The following is a 19,897-nucleotide window of genomic DNA, read 5'->3' on the forward strand; positions in this document are numbered from 1 at the left end:
CATGCGAAACAACTTCTGGGTTGGCAGGACAGAGAAAGCATCACTCAAGCCAAAGAGATGCCAAAATTGGGGGACATTGTATCTGCAGAATGTATGCTTTCTGCAATTTGTGGAGTCATAAAAAGGGCCAAATCATCCAGGGCAGACTCAGAGCAGCAAGCATACCCTGCAAGAAAGTAGCTTTGCACAGAACCAGAATTTATTGGTTGAATGGAGAAAGGGGTGCAGAGGCCTGGAGGCTGCATCGGCTCCTGGGACTGGTTACTTATTCAGATGCTTTGGACACAGATTCCCTCTCATTGCTGGTTGCTTATTAGCATTTTCCAGCCTGTGGGCAGCTCTGATGGATGGAGCATAGCATCGGCCTCCTCTCACTGCAGAGCCAAGGCCAACAACCCTTCTGCGGCTACAGCTCCACTCTGATCCCTTCCGCTGCCCCTTTCCCCCATGCCAGAGCAGCTAGCGGCTTTGGAACAGAAAAGTTACATAGCCTCCAGATCCCAGGGATGGGTGGCCTCTCCTCCTCTTCCATGTTGCAAAGTAGCAGAGCATGTGGGTTAACAGATTGGTCCGGCCTTGGGAAAACCCCCACAATAGCTGGAGGGATTTGGCTTAGGAGGTAAAACTAGAATGGGGTAGGAATCGTGGGGAGTCTACTTGTATACACACCTCTAAATCACTATCTTGCCAAAGAACAGCACACAAGTGTGACCATCACTCGCTGACTGTACAGTCAATATGACTTGCTTGCGTTAATGAAGTCATCGTAGAAGACGGACCTTGCATATCACACAGGGCTGAATGAATTGTTTCCAGGCAAGAGACTTCACATGTTCTGAGTATCACCGAGGACTGAATAACCAATGATGTACATTTACATGTGTGAAAAAGCTCAGAGATGTACAAATGACCTTATGGGTGTTCAGAATAAAATTGTTTATGGAAGAGGGGAGGTACATTCCCATCTTCTCACCTTAGAGCAACAGGGAGACTCACAAATCATTGGTTCTAAAATCCACATGGATTTCCAAGCAGTCTATGGGCTCCAGTATGAGCACAAGCAATGAAGAGTCCTGTGGCATGCTGAAGACATATTGTGGCATAAGAAATTTTTGTGGTCTGCCTTCATCGGATGCGTGCATTGCTCCATGACACACAACTGATGAAGCAGATATTGTGCTGCAACAAATCTGTTAAGCCTGTAAAGTGGCATTTGTCATTTTTTGCTACAACACCTCAAACACAGCGAGCCTTCAGGAATATGTCAGCATTAGCACAAGACAAGATGGTGACCTTGAACCAGTCACTCTTTTGCAACCTAACCTACATCACAGGGTTGCCGTGAGGATAAAACAGGTTGGGAAGACTGGGAGAACCATCTATATTGCCATGAGCTCCTTGGAAGGAAGGAGGAATACATAATAAAGAAGCAAATCCACAGCTCAGTGATAGAATATCTGCTTTGCATCCAGAAGGTCTCAGGTTCAATCCCAAGCAACTCCATATGGGGTTGGGAGAGTCCCCTTGCTTGAAACCCTGGAGAGCTGCTGCCTATCAGTGTAGGCAATACTGAGTTAGAAGAACCAAGTCTCTGACTTGGTACAAGACAGCTTCCTATGTTGCTAAGCAAACATCAAATAGGATGGGATATGGAGATGTCATCTGCAACAGACGCAGACACCACTCTGTGCCGGCTTTGGGACAAGCAAGGGAACTCTAGAGAAGAGGTGGTGCAGCCAGCATGACAAAGCAGTGTGGCAATGATAGCTCCTTAAGCCACCAGAGGACAGTACATTTGCTAAGGATGCAATCTGCACTGGGGGTGAAGAGAAAGAGATGGTGGAGAGGCAAAAGGGCTCAAGAAAGGGAGGATGGCCCTTGTATGCAAAGGCAGCTCCCAGCCCCACCTTTTCCCTCTGCGAGATGCCAAAATGCAAGAGTTGCCAACAGGTCAAATGCATGCCACGGGCCACATAAATCCAGCCGCTTGTTTAAAAAAGCAGAACTTGCCTCTGCCCACTCTTACATCCTTTTGGGATTTGTTCCCTCCTCAGGCCAACCCATGTCCCTTCTGCTGGCAGGAAGCAGGCCATCCTCCCTCTCTCCCCCTCTGCCACCTACCTCCCAACTACAAGCCTCCGACACTAGCAGGACTGCCTGCAGCCTCCTTTTCTCACTTCTCTCCATTGTGCGGGTTTGGGTTAGGGAAATGGATTGCGCAGCTGCCTCTGAACAGTGGTGGACCGGGGAGCTGCACCAATGGGCAGGCAGGAGGTGGCAGGTGGAGGGGGAGGCAGCGCAGGGAACTCATTTACCCAGAGTAAAAATAGGCTGGAAAATGTGACATTTATTAAGTACGATTGTGGAGGAAAGGTCATTGCCAGCCCCAGCACCGAGACGGGGTGCCACTGATTATACAGCTGGGGAACGAGGCGGCAAAGCCAGGCTGAGCAACAGCAATTTGGGGGAGGGGGTGGTGTGTGTGTGTGTGTGTGTGTGTGTGAGAGAGAGAGAGAGAGAGAGAGAGAGAGAACACATGTGTTCTTTTGTGCTTTGAGCCTGCAGCCCACCAGGCAGGGATCCCTGCTGTGTAGAGCCAGGGATGCCTTAGGATCAACATCTGCCTACACTCTCTGACCCTGGCTCATTCTCACCTCTAAACACCCTGAGTTCCAGGCAAGGAACCACTTTGGAGAAGCTGAAGCAAAGCAGTTTAGTGGAGGAAGCACCCTCACATCCACAAAGCCCTCTGAAAATGTGGAACTGCAGGAAAGTCCTCTGTTAGGCAGCACTTTTTAATCAGGATCGCAGTCCTTCCTGCTTTCCCCACGCTATCTCATCCACACATCCTCCTCTAATTCTTTGGATGATTTGCAAGACACAACTGCAGCATTTTGATTGTCTGCACACCCACGTCACCTTTCCCTCTACAAACACATACGCACACACTACTCCAGTCTCCCTACGGGTAGCTACAGCTCGGAAACTCTGCTATTCCCATGGAGAGTTGCCTTCCAAATGCCCCACAAATTCCCCAGGACTGAAGAAAAGAGACTTGATCTGATGGGAAATAGAAACAACCACCAATACTTAGGAACCTTCCCCAGAATGCTCCCCCCCCAAAAAAAAACAGGATGAGATTGGCAGCAAGGGATTTAAAATAATAAGAAATAGAGGAGGAGGAGGAGGAGGAGGAGGAGGAGGAGAAGAAGAAAACAAAAAAACCACCTTTGACATCGATTCCAATTTTTTAGAAATGCATTAGCCTCCCCTCCAAGTGCTAGAAGAGGAACCCCTGCAGAGCAGGTGCCAGCTGGGTAATTGTTCTTCTGAGTGTGCACACTGGTGTGCTTCAGCATATCCCCCTCCTGTGGATCTGCACAAGCTTCCATTGCCCCCCCTCCTCACAGAGCAAAGTCCCTCCCAATCACTTCCTTCTGCCCTCCCTTCATAACCTCTCCATCAACCGCACCTCTTATCCTTGAAAAGCTCTTTGCACCTTGCACCCCTTTACATAAACATATGCGAGAAAGGGCCCAAAATGTTAGGGCCGCCATTGATGGGAAGCTGCAGACCACCTGCCCTGTAAATAGGGGGGCTGTCCCTGGCAGCTATAGGAGAAGACCCCCTTCTGCTTATGGACACAATGGGGTCCAGATCCACTCACAACAGCCAAGGTAGGGCAAACTGAGCCACAAAGCGTCAGGTCCAGTCCAAGTGGCTGGCTAGGGGCTGCTACTGCAGCCTGATGAGTGCCGAAGGAGTTAACTACCCATCCCATTTTTGCCCAGAGGCAAGTGCCGGTGACCCCTCCACGCCCCCTCCCCCTGCGCAGACACTGGGGAAGGAAAGGGGCTGAAGCAGAACATGCCAATCGCTCCCTCCCTCCCTGCTCAGCTGGTGCAAGGGAAGGACAAGGCTGCTGGGGAATCTCCTGTCCAGCAGAGGACAAAAGAGCCCATTGATTTTCCCTGCACAATTCAAGCGATGGAAGGAGGGGTGGGGGGCTGTTCTTGAGCCGAAGGTGCAGGGTTCTCACACACACACACACACACACACACACACACACACACACACAGCGGCCATCACTGCAGGCAAGGTGGTGGAGGAGCAAGACGTTTCCTGTGTGCATAGCCCACTCACCAAGGCAAGTCCTCCCACCCACCCCAGCTCCAACAGAGCAGAGGGTGCCCTGCCCAGGAGTTGAGGCCGGTGCGGGGAGAGGGAGGCTCGCTGCTGCGGCTCAGCAAACGGCCCACCAAGATTTACTACGCTGGCCGGGCTTTACTGCACACGAGATGCTTACGCTGGGGAATCTTCCCGGCGGCCCCTTAATTTGCCGTCCCATAAAGAATGTGGATTTGTGACGCTAAATAGAGGGAGATCATTTACCGAGCGCGGCTCTTACTTACAGGATCTTTAAAGGGGATTCATCATGCGATGCAACGACGCGAGCGGCAGGCAGCTCAGCAGCCGAGGCAAGAGAGCAGCCACAGCGATGGGTAGGCGCTGGCGGCAGCTCCTTCCAAAGGAGAACTGTGACTATGTTTGCCTCCTCAGGGGGCCTTCTGAACCACACGGTCACTTAGTCCCTAATTTCTACACACCCACCCCACCCCACAAACGCCCCCATTTCCCTTCGTTTCTGTGGGTTCCTCAGAATCCAGAGCTGCAGCTGCTGAAACTGGTTAAAAGCAGAGATCGGGAATACCCCACGCTACTAACAAAACCGGCCCAAAAGTGAAGATTTAGGTCCTGTTCCGCCACCCCGCTGCCCTTCAAGTGTGCTGCCCCCAAGGGGCCATCGCAGGATATCCCTCCTGAAACCACGCGCATCAAAGCAATGACTTTGGCACTGGGTGCCCACTGGAGGGGCATCCCCCATCCATCAACATTCCCCACTCTTGCAGGAAAGCCTGCTTCCTTGCATAATGGCCACCACTGCCTGCATTTCTGTGTTCCATGAGCACAGAACTTAGTACTGGGCCAGAATTTAGCATGCTGGAGGGGGGGAGAATCAAAGCTTCCATTTAACAATTAAAATAACAAGTTTCTAGCCCTCCATGAGACAAAAATCTTGTTTGAAAATGTAGACAATTTCTGGTAAAATTCTGGGGTCCATGACAACTTATGTGGGAGAATTGTGACTGGATTTTCCAACATTTATTTATTTGCATTTGTTTGCTTGCTTCCTTGATTTTTACTAAAATGCAGTCACAGGGGACTGCCAGTTCCTTCAGCGGTGGGAAGGGAAGGGGGGTGCTTAACCCTTCCTTGCTGCATCATTTTTTGCTCAAAAATCCTTTCTTCCTGAACTGCTGGAGCAAACAGCAGCTGGAGGAGGGGGCAGGTGTGGATCAAGAAAATAACATAGGGGAGGAATATTAAACACCCCCATACTGCTGCTCCGAAGAAAAGCCCTCTGTAGCTACATGCCAGTAACGGCAGCAGCAAAAAGGTTACAAAGTCAAGAGGTGTGCAATGGTACTTAGAGCAGGATTTCCAGGGGTTACAGCTTCATTTGTCCAATATTTACAGACCGCAGAATATTCTCAGTGTTGATTTTGAGCAACAAAATTGAACTGCAAGTGCAGCACAGACCCACAAAACTTAGAGAGTCTCTTGGCATTCTGACACAGCCCGCAAGGGGTTCATGCGACCAAGGACAGCAGACAACCCCTGTCAACTGTGGGGCAGGTTTCGCATAGGGCCCAGGGGAGGTGTGGTGTGCTCCTGGGTCCTGAGCCGTGTGTTTTCTCTGGGTCTGCCATACCAGACATGCACCCCCATAGCAGTGTTTGGGACAAGAGAGTACATCTGTGGCAGGCCCTGGCAAGGAAGATGGTCTTTAGATCCACTTGGCGTGTGTGCTCATGCATGGCCCTATCTTCTCTCTTCTCAGTCTCACCTTCTAAGCTTCTCCCTGCCCTGCACCACCCTCCCCCCCACCCGCCCCTTCCGCACACAGTGATCAGAAGGCGAAGCAGCCTCCAATGTCCGCAGGAGAGAAGCAGCTCATTTCCAGAGTCATTATGGTCTGAAAAGGGTCCCATCAGGTATTCCGCCCGCTCAGCACATTTATTTCCCCAAACCACAGCGGGGATTTGTGATTTTCAGACTCAATATTAGAGCAAGCGCGGGGCCAGCTCATTCCACCCGGCAGGAAGCCTCCCTGATAGTTGCAGGCACAGCCATGCCAGAAAAAGTGCCATGAAGAGGAAGGTGGAGTGGTTGCTGTGCCACCCTGGCCGGGACCGTGACATTGCCACCATGGGCACCAAGCTGGGGGCACAGTCTGCTTGGAACTGGGGAAAGAATGGCATCTCTGAGGATACAAAAGACAAAATCTTGGAACCACCAAGTGTAGCCAGCACTGTCCAGGGAGTCCCATCTTCTCCAAGCACCTGGAGAGCTTGTGGCAAGCATGCGGGAACCTGCAAACCCCCAGAGACAGTTGGACTCCAGCTCCCCTCTGCCTCAGCCAGCTGGGCCAATGGTCAGGGATGATGGGAGTCCAACAACACCTGGAGGGCACAGGTTCCCCATCCCTGACTTAGAGCTCCCCTCACATAACTTACAGGGTTATCCCCTCCTCCTTGTCTCAAGCTACCGGTACTCTAGCAAGATAGAAAGAATTGCCTAGACCAGAAGTGGGCATTTCCTTTAGTACCTGATCTGCTTATCTCCATGCCTCTCTTTTTCCTCATATGTGTTACATACAGCGGTATTCCCTGCCTGCATCTTACCTGACGCACTTGGTGTCCCATCACCCATGCTCTACAGCTGTTCATGGGCCACAAAATCTGCTCTTTAGGGAAGGGCCACAGCTCACTGGCAGAGCATCTGCTTTGCACACAAAAGGTCCCACATCCAATCTCAGGCATCTCCAGGTAGGGCTGGGAAAGACTCTCTCTCTGAAACCCTGGAGAGCCGCTGCCAGTCAGTTTAGACAATACTAAGCTAGGCAGAACAAGTGTCTCAACTTGATATAAGGCAGTTTCCTATATTATTGTACAGTACTTTCTCCCATAGTGAAACTTGAGGCGCAAACTCAACTTTAGCATAAACGTGTGTACCAGCAATGCATTCATTCCAACCAGTGTATGATGGAAGGGCTTAGAGAGCTCAGGAAAGGCACAATGAGTACTCACCACCGTGAAGTTCCCCGCAGAGCAGTTTTCGCCGCTGAAGCTGCAGTTCTTGAGCATGTCCTCAAGCTGGTGCCCAGTGCGGTTGACAATATCGGCCATGTCAGGGTCAGGGTAGAGCAGGTCAGAGGCCTTGTGTCCATCACGGTCCTTGGGCGGCAGCCCAGTCATGTTGGCCAGGTGGAAGATGTCGGCATCAGTAAGGGCCGAGTGGCGGAAGCGGTTAATGTTGCAGATGGTCACAGCCGGGAATATCATCTTCTGGGTTGCCTCCTCGTCCAGGGTGGTGACGTGCGGGTGCTCCAGGTAGAAGAGTGCTGACCGGGCCGCCTGGTACAGGAAGAAGGCCAGAGAGGCCACAAATGCGAGTGCCCAGAGGGCCTGGCGGACCCCCAGCTGCCCTGGGCGGCAAATGTGGCCCAGGCCGTGCAGGGTGCTGGCCCCGGCAAAGGCGGCCAGGTCACGGTGGTGTGGCTGGCTGGGCTCCTCTAGCAAGCTCTCCTTGTCCCCTTCCTCTTTCGCCGCCTGCTTCTCATCCTCCTCTGCAAATTTGATTTTGCAGACAATCTCAATCGGCATCTGTGCTGAGGCACCAGGCAGCACGCTACCCCCCCAGCGAGGGGAGGCAGCGGGAGCCTGGGGTGCCCGGCACCGGCCGCTCTCCCCTGGCTGCTGCAGGACGCCCCTAAATTAGTAAGCCCAGCTGAGGAGGTGAAGCAGGACCGGGGAGCCTGGCCCAGCCTCTTGGGAGCTCCCAGACGGAGGGCTCTGCCTCGGTGCCTTATCTCACTAGTGATCTCCTGGTGCTTCCGTCCGCTTATCTGCACAAGCCCAGCTGTCAGAGCTGCCCGCCGCTGCCGCCGCTCCCTGTGCCGCTGTGTGTGCCGCTGCCGCTCCTCTGCACACCCGGTTAAGACCCCACCAGATACAGGCAGCATTTAGGCATCGTGTGCTAATAAAATCCAGGGGATACTTAATAATTCAAGGCATGTCAACATTATTTCATCCTCAAATAAAAAAATAGAGGGAGAAGGAGGGAGGAAGAAGCGGGGGAAGCTCGCAAAAGACAGGCAAGCGGCAAGGAGGAAGGAAGGAAGAGCCGGGCAGCGGGAGCCTCTTCGCTCTCTGGAGCCACCACTCCAAAGTGATGCTGGAGCCACTTGTTTGAATCGCTCGCAAGCTGGCAAAGTCTGTGCCAAGGAAAGGAGGCAGCACAAGGCAGCCTCTGCTGGGGTTGCTGCTGCTCAGGGCTGCTCAAGCTCTTCAGGCAGGGCAGGTTCTCTCTGCCTGCCTGCCTGCCACCCACTTCCTCCAAGTGAGTACCCCTTGCTAGTGCCCAAGGCAGCTGCCCACTGACAGCTCCCCGCCTAATTCCTACCTTCCTCCATCTCCGCAGATCTGGAAAACTGCTCGCTAAAGATGCAAAAGGAAAGCAAAGGAAAACGAGAGAGGGGAGGAAAAAGTTGAGAGAGGGAAGAAGACGACAAGAGGTCTGCGTTCCTCCTGCGTCGTCGTCTAGTGCTCGGGTCCAACGGGCAGCGACGGCACAACAACCCCCTACACGCACACGCTCTCGCACGCAATACACCCCCCCCCCCGCCCGCAGGCTCCAGGGCTGACTAATTGGAGAAGGAGCGGCCAACGAGGGGGAGCGGAAACGAGGAGACGCCCCCTCCTCCCATCGATCCCGCTCCCCACGGAACAAACAAGAGGCAAAAAGTGAAAGGCTTATTGATCGGAGGGAGGGAGGGAGCGCAGCTGCTGGGGATTAGGGCAGGAGCAGGCGTGCGGGGCGCGGGGCGCGGGTATGCAGGGTGGGGAGAAGCGGGTGCGTGTGTATGTGGTGTGTGCTTTCTGGAGGAAAATGAAGGCTGCGCAGCCGGGACCGCGGCACTGCCCAGACCCAGCCTGCAGCGCAGCCGCTTTCCCTGCACCATTGATTCCCTTCAGTCCCGTTTGCTTAGGAGGCAGTTCTAATTGCTTTTGCAAAAGGGTCTGTTTGCCGCCGCCTCCTCCCCGCCCCTGCTTGGCAAAGTGGAATCAGGGCCAGGGAAAACCCCCACCGGCAACTGCAGCTGGCGCGGGACCAGGGAGGCCGAGCAGAGGAGGAAGGAGGCGGGCCAGGGGGTGCACCGGCCGCCCCCAGTAGGAAGAGGTGACCGAGACTGCGAGGGGAGGGCGGGGAGCAGTGCGGCCTAGCGGGTGGGGCGGCGGCCAAGAAAGACAGACACGCCAACTCTGCCCAGTTGAGGAAGCGCCGGCAGCCAAGGACACCGGAGAGCCTCAAGCCAGCAAAGTTCTTGCCGGCAAGCCGAACCACACGCGCTGCGCTCGCTGCGAAGCCGCCCTCTTGCGGAGCCAGGCCATCGGCCCACTTCGCTCCGCCGCCGGTGGCTCTTGGCGACTTCTGGCAGCTGCTCAGCTAGGGAGATCCGGGGGTTGCGCCCGGAGACCCTTCTGCACGCCAAGCGCGTGTTCTCTCAGCTGTGGGGAGGTGATCCCCAATCACCCCCGGCTTGGGTTGGGGCAAGACCCGTGTCCGACTTCCCCGAGAATGGGATGTTGTTGTTGGGGGTGGGGGGGAGCAGCGGCGGAAAGCACGCCTTGCGAGGAGACAGGGACCGCGCGGACTCTCGCACCCAAACACGCGCCCCTCTCGCAGTCGGAAGCCACGCGGCACTTGCCACCCCCGCTCCGAGGCTCAGCCGGTCACAGCGACCTTCACTCCGCCCGGCCGATGCCAGCGGGCAAATCCGGACCGAGGAGCACCACGCTCACACGCCTTCGATCCCTGCAATCGACTGGCACGGAATACACACGTCCCTCCCGCGAGTCAATACGGAAGGACAGGTCTCTCCTGGCTGAGCAGCGGGCGCTGATCGATGCCCAGAGCGGAAGGCCAAGGTGGCTCCAGGCCAGCGGGAAGAGGAGGAGGAGAGGGCGATGAGGACGGGGGACCGGGGACGGAAACCACCGAGGCAGGGGAAAGGGGGCATAAATGGGGGGGGGCAGGGAACCACCATATTAATAACGGGAGAGGGCGGGGGTCCTAAAGCAATGGGGTGGGGTGGAGGGACGAACCCGCCCGTCTACCTTCTTCAGGAAGCACCGTCCCGTCCCCCCGTCCCCTGCCCGGACTGCTAAAGTTTATTTCTTGGAGGCCACATTCAGACATCCAGAAAGAGTCTGGTTCAGAGGCGGGGAGCAGGCGGGGGTCCCTTCCCTGGCCTCCCCGGCTCCGAATCCCTTAATGCCGATGAGTTAACCCTTAACACTCTTAAATCACTCTGCCTTATCACAACCGTGTTAAACAATGCATTTCTTCCATCCGTTCAACGTTTGCGAAAATTCTAGTCAGTGAGTGCCAAGTACGGTGTCAGGAGGTGATCGAGGCGATTAATCAATGCAGAGACGGAAGAAAGATAGAAAGATTCGGGTGAGGGTTACATCCACTGCTAGGTTTCTGCCTGGAAAGCAGTGGAGGGGTAGACGCCAGGAACAGGTGATGCCGACTCCTTTACATGCTGCTCTCTCCCCGCCCCCGCCCCAAATTCTTCCTTCCTTCTTTGGAGCCCACATTCATTTATTCATTATATTTCTATGCTGCTTTTCACTCAGATGGGTCACAAAGCAGCTAACAAACAATAAATAATAACATAATGAACATCACATTTATAAAGTAAGTCATATAAAATAATTAACAAATCATCAGTAAAACAATTACAAATCAGTAGAACAATCACATTCTATTTACCAAACAACTAAAAAAATAGGGTAAGCAGCACAACCACAAGAAAAGTCATATTATAAAATTCACAAAGCATTACAGCACTCATAATCCACAAAACAATACCAACAACATAAACTAACAACCAAAAACAAACCAAATACTGTTTGTTTCTGTTTAAAACTGCTGGTCTAGACTGAGGGTCTCTAGACTCTTCTGTACTCACAAGGGCAAATTTTAATTTTGCTGTTAATACACTTAACACTCAAAAGCAGTTCTGCACAAAAAAGCTATTTAAAAATACAGGGAATGTGCTTTCAGCAACAACTGGTGGGAAAAGGCAGGCTACATCTTCTCCTTTGGGCTGATGGAAGCAAAATGGAAGTAGGGGATGAGACAATAAATGGCAAAATGTCACCACACATGTAAAAAAACAAACAAACCCCAAAACGTCCACCCACACTATGTGCTTCAGTGGATCCTCCTCCCATCAGATTATTCAGGGATTGGGAAAATCCAAATTTAGCAGGGAGAAGTGCAGGCTGCCACTTAGGGTTCATCCACACATCCATTTGTCCAACTGAATCCAAGTGGCTATGCCTTTGCCCCACCACTTTCCCCTAGAAAGCCTGCTCTTTAGTGCTGAATTATTATTATTTTGTTGTTATTGTTTGAATTTATATACAACCCTATACTAGCGAGTTTTTCGTCTAGCGAGGCATTCGTCTAGCGGGGCACCACTGTACCTGGAGGTCTCAGGGCAGTTCACAGAAAAGATCGCAATATATAAAATCAAAATAAAAACAATAACCCAATAACACCCCCTGGATCTTGCCAGCAAAAGGGCTAAATGTTCCCTGTTGACTGAGCATCCCATAGCAAGAGGAGGCAGTATCCTCAAACAGGCATTGTGAAGCATAAACATGCCCCACTTTAATAGCAGCTGTGCCTTACCATTTCCCATAGTTTGAGAGTGATGAAGTAGGCAAGCCAGTAGCAGGTGAAAAGGCATTCAGGTGACAGATAAAGATTTTTATTTTTATTTAATTTTAAGGAAATATTAAGTAACCCAGCTTTAAGCCTGACAAGGTAGTAACACTTGCTACTCCCGTGCTGACTCAGGCAGAGCTGCTGCCCTGGGTGACATCCTTGCCCCATCATGACTGTGGGCAGGTGGCAGCAGCAATGAATTAGAAGCCACCCTGGGAGCTTGTTGGTCCCTGGATCCTGGCCCCATCCTGGCTGAAGCTGGCACAACATTCCTTTCCCAGGTCCCTCTTCTGCCCTGGTTCAGACCATGCCAGCTGCATGCTCAGCTCATGCCTAAAGGGGCTCAAATTTGGGAGTTATCATTAATTTTGATCTAATTGAAGGCAATGTGGCTGCAGAGCCCAGCTGGTCGAAGCATGAGTCTCTCTGCTTCATGCCAGGCAGAGCCTTCTGAACCTGCGGCAGAGAGAGAAAGAGTGAGTGAGTGTGTGTGTGTGTGTGTGTGTGTGTGTGTGTGTGTGAGAGAGAGAGAGAGAGAGAGAGAGAGAGAAGGGTCGGTTGGTGCCCCTCCTGTAGTGCTTGTTATCACAGGCAGGTCAGGCTCTCAATGAGGGCAGCAGGCAGCACCGCTTTGGGGAGATCCGGGATGACAAGATGTCCAGTCTAATTATACATGTGCCGCCAGAGGGGCTGGTGCAGCCATCATGGTTGGTTCCTCTGCAGGCTGTTCAACTCTTTGCACAGAGAAGCCTAAGAGGAAGGAGCATGGGATGGCAGGCAGGCGGGTGCATAGTGGGGTGAGCAGCAGAGAGGGCAAGGGGGGGGCACCCAATACATCCAGGCCCCATGCAACATTAGTCAGGCAATGGGGTTTCTCTTTTTTAAAAAGACCAAAAACCCACATACACCATGCAAACATTACTAGACAAACAGCACAGCTACTATTCCAAAGAATGTGGATACAATCAAAGTGTCATGCCCAGCATGATTCAATGCAAAATAAAAATGGGGAGGGAATATGCATTGGTTAAGCTGCCTGGGAAGTTGTGGATTTGGTTTCACAATTTGCAAATTCCAATTCAAGGTGATGGATGCTTCACAAATAATGATCAGAGCACTTAGCATGTATATAATAATTTTTAAATCTTCAAAACAGCTCACATATATTAATCTCAGTAATTCTTACAAGAGTCCTGGTAAAGAAGTCTTGGCCAAACATATTTAATGGAGTGGGGGAACTAGGGTCAATTCCAGCCTAGACATTTCCATCTAACATACATATCTATAGGGCACGAAGGACTTTTAAAACAGTGGAGTGTGTGTGTGTGTGTGTGTGAGAGAGAGAGAGAGAGAGAGAGAAGGTAGGTAGGTAGGTAGATATCTCACATACTGTGGGTGTCCTCTTGTACTCCATCCTTTCTTCAGCCTTGCCTATTTACCTCCATCCAAGTTAACTCACCAACAAAAATCCAGTACGTACAAAGGAAAATGGAACCGGCCCAGGGCTTCACTTATGCCAGAATGCAACCCAAGAATCTGCTTCCAATACTAGAGCTGAGTCTACAATAAAATTGCCTCTGGGCATACACAGGGTGCATTTCTGTCATCACTGAGCAACAACAGCTTACTTACTCCCTACACCCTTAAAGAAAAACAGTGGCTGCTTACCAAGAAACTACCATACCACTGCTAAGGTTTATAGGATCATTACCAGAGAGTAGTCCTTGACACCTGTTTGAAACTAAGATATCTAAAGGACTTCACAATCCCACATGTATCTCTTTGTGCCTTCAGTGTCAAAGGATCTTCTCTGTGTGGTATGAGACAAGACCTCTTCAGTTATTGTGCTATGGTTCTTCTAATTTTCTTCTGCGGTGGGCCCACCTGGCCCAGTCATCACTAACTTGGCTCTTTAAGGATGCTTTTGGATGCTGACACTATGTTTTTTAAGTTATGATGGTGGTGGTGATGTTGTTCTAAACTGTTTTACTAGATACTGTTGTATTGCTTTATTATTTCTTGCTTGCATCTGCAAGCTGCATGGGGAGGAGGTCATTTGGGATCAAAAGTGCATGGCATGAAATAAGGTAAGTACATAAATAAGTCCACCAATTCTTTAAAGATAATTACATCTCCTGCATGGACCCAGAACTCAGCATAACTCTAAAACAACACTGGCTAGATGTTCATTTGAATTTTATCATCCACACATCCTGAGGATGTGCCTCCAGATCTTCCCTGGAAAACTTGTTCCCAGGTCTTTCAACAGGTGCAAAGTTTATTCTAGTGTGTGCTAAATGTAAGAGCTTATCCACACTTACCTTTCCTTCACTCTTTCAAGGAAAGGTCCGCACTCAAAAGCTCAGTGTCCAAATGTGACATTTTTTGTCCCAGAGTTTTCCCCGTGGAAACCCGCTCTTTAAAGCTCAATCGGAGCAAACCAATTTGGAGAAAATCCAAATTGACATTTATTCTGACTGAGTGCTAAAGAGCAGGTTTATGTGAGGAAAGTTCTGGGGTAAAAAGAACAACAACAAAAACACTCAGACAAGGAGTTTTTAAGCATGGACCTGTGTTTGGAAAGAACGGGGCAAAAGTAAGTTTGGATAAGCCCTAAGTCTCCCTGCAGTTTCCAATCAATAGGCTTTATGGGTAGACTCGAACATTTGCAAACCTTTTATTAGCTGCAGACATATTGCTCAGTGTTTTTACGTTTAAAATTGCTAAACTGCACCTTCATCCACACATATGAATTACAGGGCAATGTATATAAAAAGACAAATAACAGTACAATATTGAAACAAGCAATAAATATCATAACCACATAATTAACTGTTCAAAAGTAAAAAGCCAGAAACTATTTAACCAGCTAACATGGTTGGTGCAGTAGATTGGGGTAGCTGTGGTGGTTGAGGCTGATGGGAAGGTGAGTCCAAAAACTTCTGGAGGATATTGTGTTGACTACCTTTGCATAAAAGCCGGGGCAAATAAAAACATATTAGCCAAAAGGAGTACACGGTTGGTGCCTCCCATATTCACTCCAGGAAGGTATTTCAAAGCACAGTCTTCTTCAAATATTTCTATTTTCCTCTCTGAAAATATCCAGTTACCTCCATGTTTCCTCCACTTTCCTTCCATCTTTCGAAGTCCAGCCAAGGGCAAACTAGAGTCAGGTATTGTGTGAAGACACACAACAAAGGTGTATTGATGTACAGAATATGGATGTACAGAAAAACCCTGAATTCTGGTGTCAGAATTATATTGAGAAATTCAGCACCTTTGCTCTTTCATTCCAGGGGCAGGGGAGATATAGCTGCATGGCAGAGAATATGCTTTGCAAGCAGAAGGCCCCAATTTAAATCCCTGGCATTTCCCTTTATGCATCTTGGGTAACAGGAATGGGAAAGTTCTTAATTTGAGGCTTTAGAGAACTGCTACCAACCAGAAGGGACAATATTGGTCCAGATGATCTGAGTCAGATCACTGGTCGGTTTCACAAATGTAGGTAGCAGGGAACAATGAGCAACCTCAGCAGCCTGGTGTGCTGCCTGTCTTTTGAGAAGACAGTGCAGTTTTTCTGACTCCAGTGCAAACCCAGCTTCATAGCCTGAGAAGTAGGGCAACCAGTACCCTATTGCAAAGTTGCAATCCATGCACTTCATCCGCTCACATCAGTGGGCTGAACATAGGGACAACATGCTTGTCCAGTCCCAAAGAGGCATGTTTTGCATCTACAGAGATTATCAATGGGGTGTTGGTTCTATACTTGCTCTACTGTTCAGTTGAACAGCTTGGGACCCAGATCTTCCAGAAAGACCCTCCCCACTTTAGCAGAGGTATACTATGCTTCTACAAAGGAGAGGGCTTTTTCTGTGGTAGCATCTTGTCTTTAGAATACCCTCCCTAAGGAGGCAAGTAAGCTTTTTTTGGCACCAGGTGAAAACCTTCCTTTTTGTCCAGGTATTTTAATCATAGATAATTTTTGGAATGGTGGTTCAATGGTTTGTTAGCTTTTGGTGTTTTGTGTTCTATTTTGTTATACTTACTTGTTGGTTTAAATTGTACTCATGCTGTGTGGTTTTGTTTTATTTACGTTTTTTGTACATCTTTTGATGAAGGATGGTTAAGAAATATTTTAATTAATAATAAGCCAGTGAGATTTCATTTGAATTCTCATGGAATGTAAATGCATCCACATATTCATCCATCATTTGTATGTTTACCCATCCCTCCCTCCATTGTTCATTATGGTTAGCAACTGTGCTACACTTCTGGATTGTAACAATGGAATGTATTCTACTCTTGCTATGGCTCACGTGCTGATCCCACAATATGGTGTTCTTTCATTTATGAACATTCGTGGCTATATCCTTTGTGCCTGCTGCTGCACCATTTCCTTCAGCACTATAGACAGCAAATGCTAGTATTTCTCCTCTGAGACCAAAGATGTTTCCATGCAAAGCTGTGACTTTAAGCAGAGACTGTTGACTCTGTTACATCAGTTTCCACTGGATCACAGATTCTAAACAAGAACTTTCCAAATTGTGTCGCGACACATTAGTGTGATGGCTGCATTGTGTAGGTGTGTCGCATGAATGCTTCCTGCACTCCTCCCAGGGCTGGAAAGGGGTTAGTTTAACCTCCAGTTTGCTAGTAAAACTGAATTACTGTGTTGCAAAAATGATGCATGTCTAAAAAGTATCGTACATCTGACAACAAATGCTGGAAATGTAAAGAAAAAGAAGGAAACTTTTACCACATGTGGTGGACGTGCCCCAAAGTAAAAGGCTTCTGGGGGGAAATTTATAATGAGATGAAAAAAGTGTTGAAGGCACTTTTATTAAGAGACCAGAAGCATTTTTACTGGGGATTGTGGGGAAGGAAATTCCCCAAAAGGACATTACATTCTTTCAGTATGCCACAACTGCTGCAAGGCTACTACTTGCTAAGAACTGGAGCAGTCAAGAATTACCAACAATAGACAAACGGCAAATGAAGGTGATGGACTTTATGGAACTTGCCGAACTGACTGGGAGACTCCGCGATCAGGGAGAAGAGACGGTGGAGAAAGATTGGGAAAAATTTAAATTGTATTTTTAAAAAAATATTGTAATATTTAGTAATGCTAACAGAGGTAGTTACAGGCTTTTCGGAATTTATTTAGGATATAGGTTAAATTTTATGTTGTTTTATGGTATGATATGAAGTATAGTTTAAAGAGACTGCCATAGAGGATTAGTTTAGTGAAATCAGATGGAGGGGATCGGAGGAAGTAATTTATTGATGTAAAGGAGATATTATGATATATTAAGACGTTTTTGTTTACTTTTCCCTTTTTCTTTTTTTTTCTTTTTCTCTTTTTTGTTGTTCATGTCTTTTTTATAAAATGAATAAAAAATATTTAAAAAATAAAAATAAAAAGTCTGTCATCAACATGAAAACAAAATTAAAAATATAAAAATATAAAAAAATCCTTCTAGTAGCACCTTAGAGACCAACTAAGTTTGTTCTTGGTGGGGAGGGGTATTACTCAGAAGGGAGGTGGGAATGGGTGGTTGGCTGATAGATGTGGAAAACCTGTTGATGACTATTAACGACTGCAATTGGTCTTACAGGAAAAGGCAAGGGGTGAGATGGCTAAATATAGCTTTGTCATGTATAATGAGATAAGAATCCAATGTCTTTGTTCAGACCAGGTCTCTCCGTGGTTTAAAGTTCGGTAATTAGTTGCAATTCAGCAACTTCTCTTTCCAGTCTATTTTTGAAATTCCTTTGTAGTAAGACAGCTACTTTGAGATCTTGTATAGGATGTCCTGGGAGACTGAAGTGTTCTCCTACTGGTTTCTCTGTCTTGTGATTCCTGATATCAGATTTATGTACATTTATCCTTTGGCGTAGGGTTTGGCCTGTTTGTCCAATATAGAGAGCTGAAGGGCACTGCTGGATTTGATGGCATAATAATAATTTTTATTTTGTTTTGACTATGGCAGACCAACACGGCTACCTACCTGTAATCAACATGGAAAGTTTTGAAAGCTATGCTCTAAACCTTCCCAATTAGCAACAAGAATTGAGAAACTGCCCTTCTGAGCATTCTGCAGCTAGAACAGCTAAGGTCAGAGATGGTCAAACTTTTTCTGTTGAGGGCTGTTCTGGGCTGCAAGGTGGGTGGAGCCACCCATGTTCTCTTCTTACCACCCCTTTTCTCCCACCCATTCCCCTCTATGTCTCTCTGCAATATCCCTTGTATTCTCAATTTAAGTTTGTTTAACAAATTAACATTAATTTCTAACAGATCACATAAATTACCAAATGCAACACATGCATTTTGTTTACTTGGCATAAGCCAAGTTATTATTATATCTTTTTTGCTACCAATAATCACTGGATTTGCCAACACGGTTTCCCTACAATGCATTACAGTAAGCCTACTATTTTCCACTGCTATGGAAGTTACATGTGATCACAGACTGGTCATTTCATAGGGGTAATTATTGGGATGACTGCTATGTCACATGATGTTCTAGTTATGCACCAGTCAGCTTTGACTGATGCAATGGGCAGAGGTGGGTATGTTTAGGGAAATTGCAACATTAACATGAAAGGTACTGAAAGCCCTATGGCTTGTAGTTGAAATGCTGCCAACCTACAGAAAACATGGTTCATGTTTTCAATTATATTAGTGGTAAGTGAGTGTGCAATTCTGCCATGGCAAGTGTGCACCCCAGGTTTAACTACAGCATTTGTCAAATATGAAGAGCCATGGGGAAACCTAGTGACAGACATGTAGGTAAATCTCACATGGAAGAATTAATATTTAAACCAGGTGAACTATTTCCACTTCCCAGCAACATCCTTTTAAAAAGTTAATCAATAATGCCGGGCTGTCTTACATTGCAGGTATCCAGTCTTCTTCTCCTGAGTGTCAGAATTGGGTGGCAATGACCCCCAGACTATCAAGGAGGAACCAGAAGGGAGTTTGCTTGGGGAGTGATGAGCAACTGAAAAATCCCCCACCCAGCTGTTTTAAACCAAAATAGCATCTACCATGCCCCTACAAGCACCCTCACCAAGCCCCATATTTCTTGTTGCCCAAGGATCTTAGTAAGTCCCCAAATGTTGGTGAGGAGGCACTCCCAGGCATGTCCTCCCAGCACATATTGAAGCAAAACCAGCACAGGCAACAGTAAAAGGTAACTGTCCACCAGAATGATCAGTGTTATCCTGATAGAAGGCTTCATTACTCTATAATCCTAGATGTGATTTTTTTGAGGGGGGAGGGGAGTTTGATTTGCTCTCCAACTGGGAAGGGAAGGAAGCATGTGCTCTGAGAAATTGAGAGTACTATTAACAACCACTGAACAGAAGGGAATTTTTAAAACAAGTCCCTTGGGAAAGTACAGAGCACATTTCAGAACCTGCAAATTGCTACTGAGAACGATCTTCATTCTATCCTCTATCCACTCCACATACACACACACCAATGGGGTATAAGGAACTTTCTGGAATGGTGGGGGTGGGGTGGGGGAAGTGGTGCACTTCAGCCACTGTCTTGTGGTCACTGAGACCCAAATCAACCTACTGATGTTGGGAGTTCAGTTTTCAAAAGATTCAGAGGAATGAATGGTTTGGTTGTATAATGAGATAAGAACCCAATGTCTTTGTTCAGACCAGGTCTCTCTGTGGTTTTGAGTTTTTTCCACACCCATCAGCCAATCACCTATTCCCACCACCCTTCTGAGTAATACCCCTCCTCACTCTCTCACTATATATAAGGGTCTGGTGACTTCTATTTCAGTGTATCTGAAGAAGTGTGCAAGCTCATACCAAGAACAAACTTAGTTGGTCTCTAAGGTGCTAATGGAAGGATTTTTTTAATTATTTTTTTGTTTTGACTATGGCAGACCAACACAGCTACCTACCTTGAAAGAGGCAGTGGTAATTTTGTATTTTTACATTGTAAACCACCCTGTGATTTTCATATGAAGGGCAGTATAGAAATTTTATAAATAATAATAAAATAATATTTGCA

The 19,897-nt window shown here is 48.2% G+C and overlaps 1 protein-coding gene across 1 annotated transcript in view; it reads right to left on the reverse strand.

The window, feature by feature from the left end:
• Positions 1 to 8,906, reverse strand: part of ASIC4 (acid sensing ion channel subunit family member 4) — an 89,803-nt gene extending 80,897 nt beyond the window's left edge. Inside the window, exon 1 of the mRNA XM_033159989.1 lies at positions 7,152 to 8,906. Coding sequence (XP_033015880.1) covers positions 7,152 to 7,727 — 576 coding nt within the window. The 5' untranslated portion in view covers positions 7,728 to 8,906. The remainder of the gene's footprint in view (positions 1 to 7,151) is intronic.
• Between the last annotated feature and the right edge of the window lie 10,991 nt (positions 8,907 to 19,897).

This window comes from Lacerta agilis, chromosome 1, assembly GCF_009819535.1.
Source record: "Lacerta agilis isolate rLacAgi1 chromosome 1, rLacAgi1.pri, whole genome shotgun sequence".
NCBI lineage: Eukaryota > Metazoa > Chordata > Lepidosauria > Squamata > Lacertidae > Lacerta > Lacerta agilis.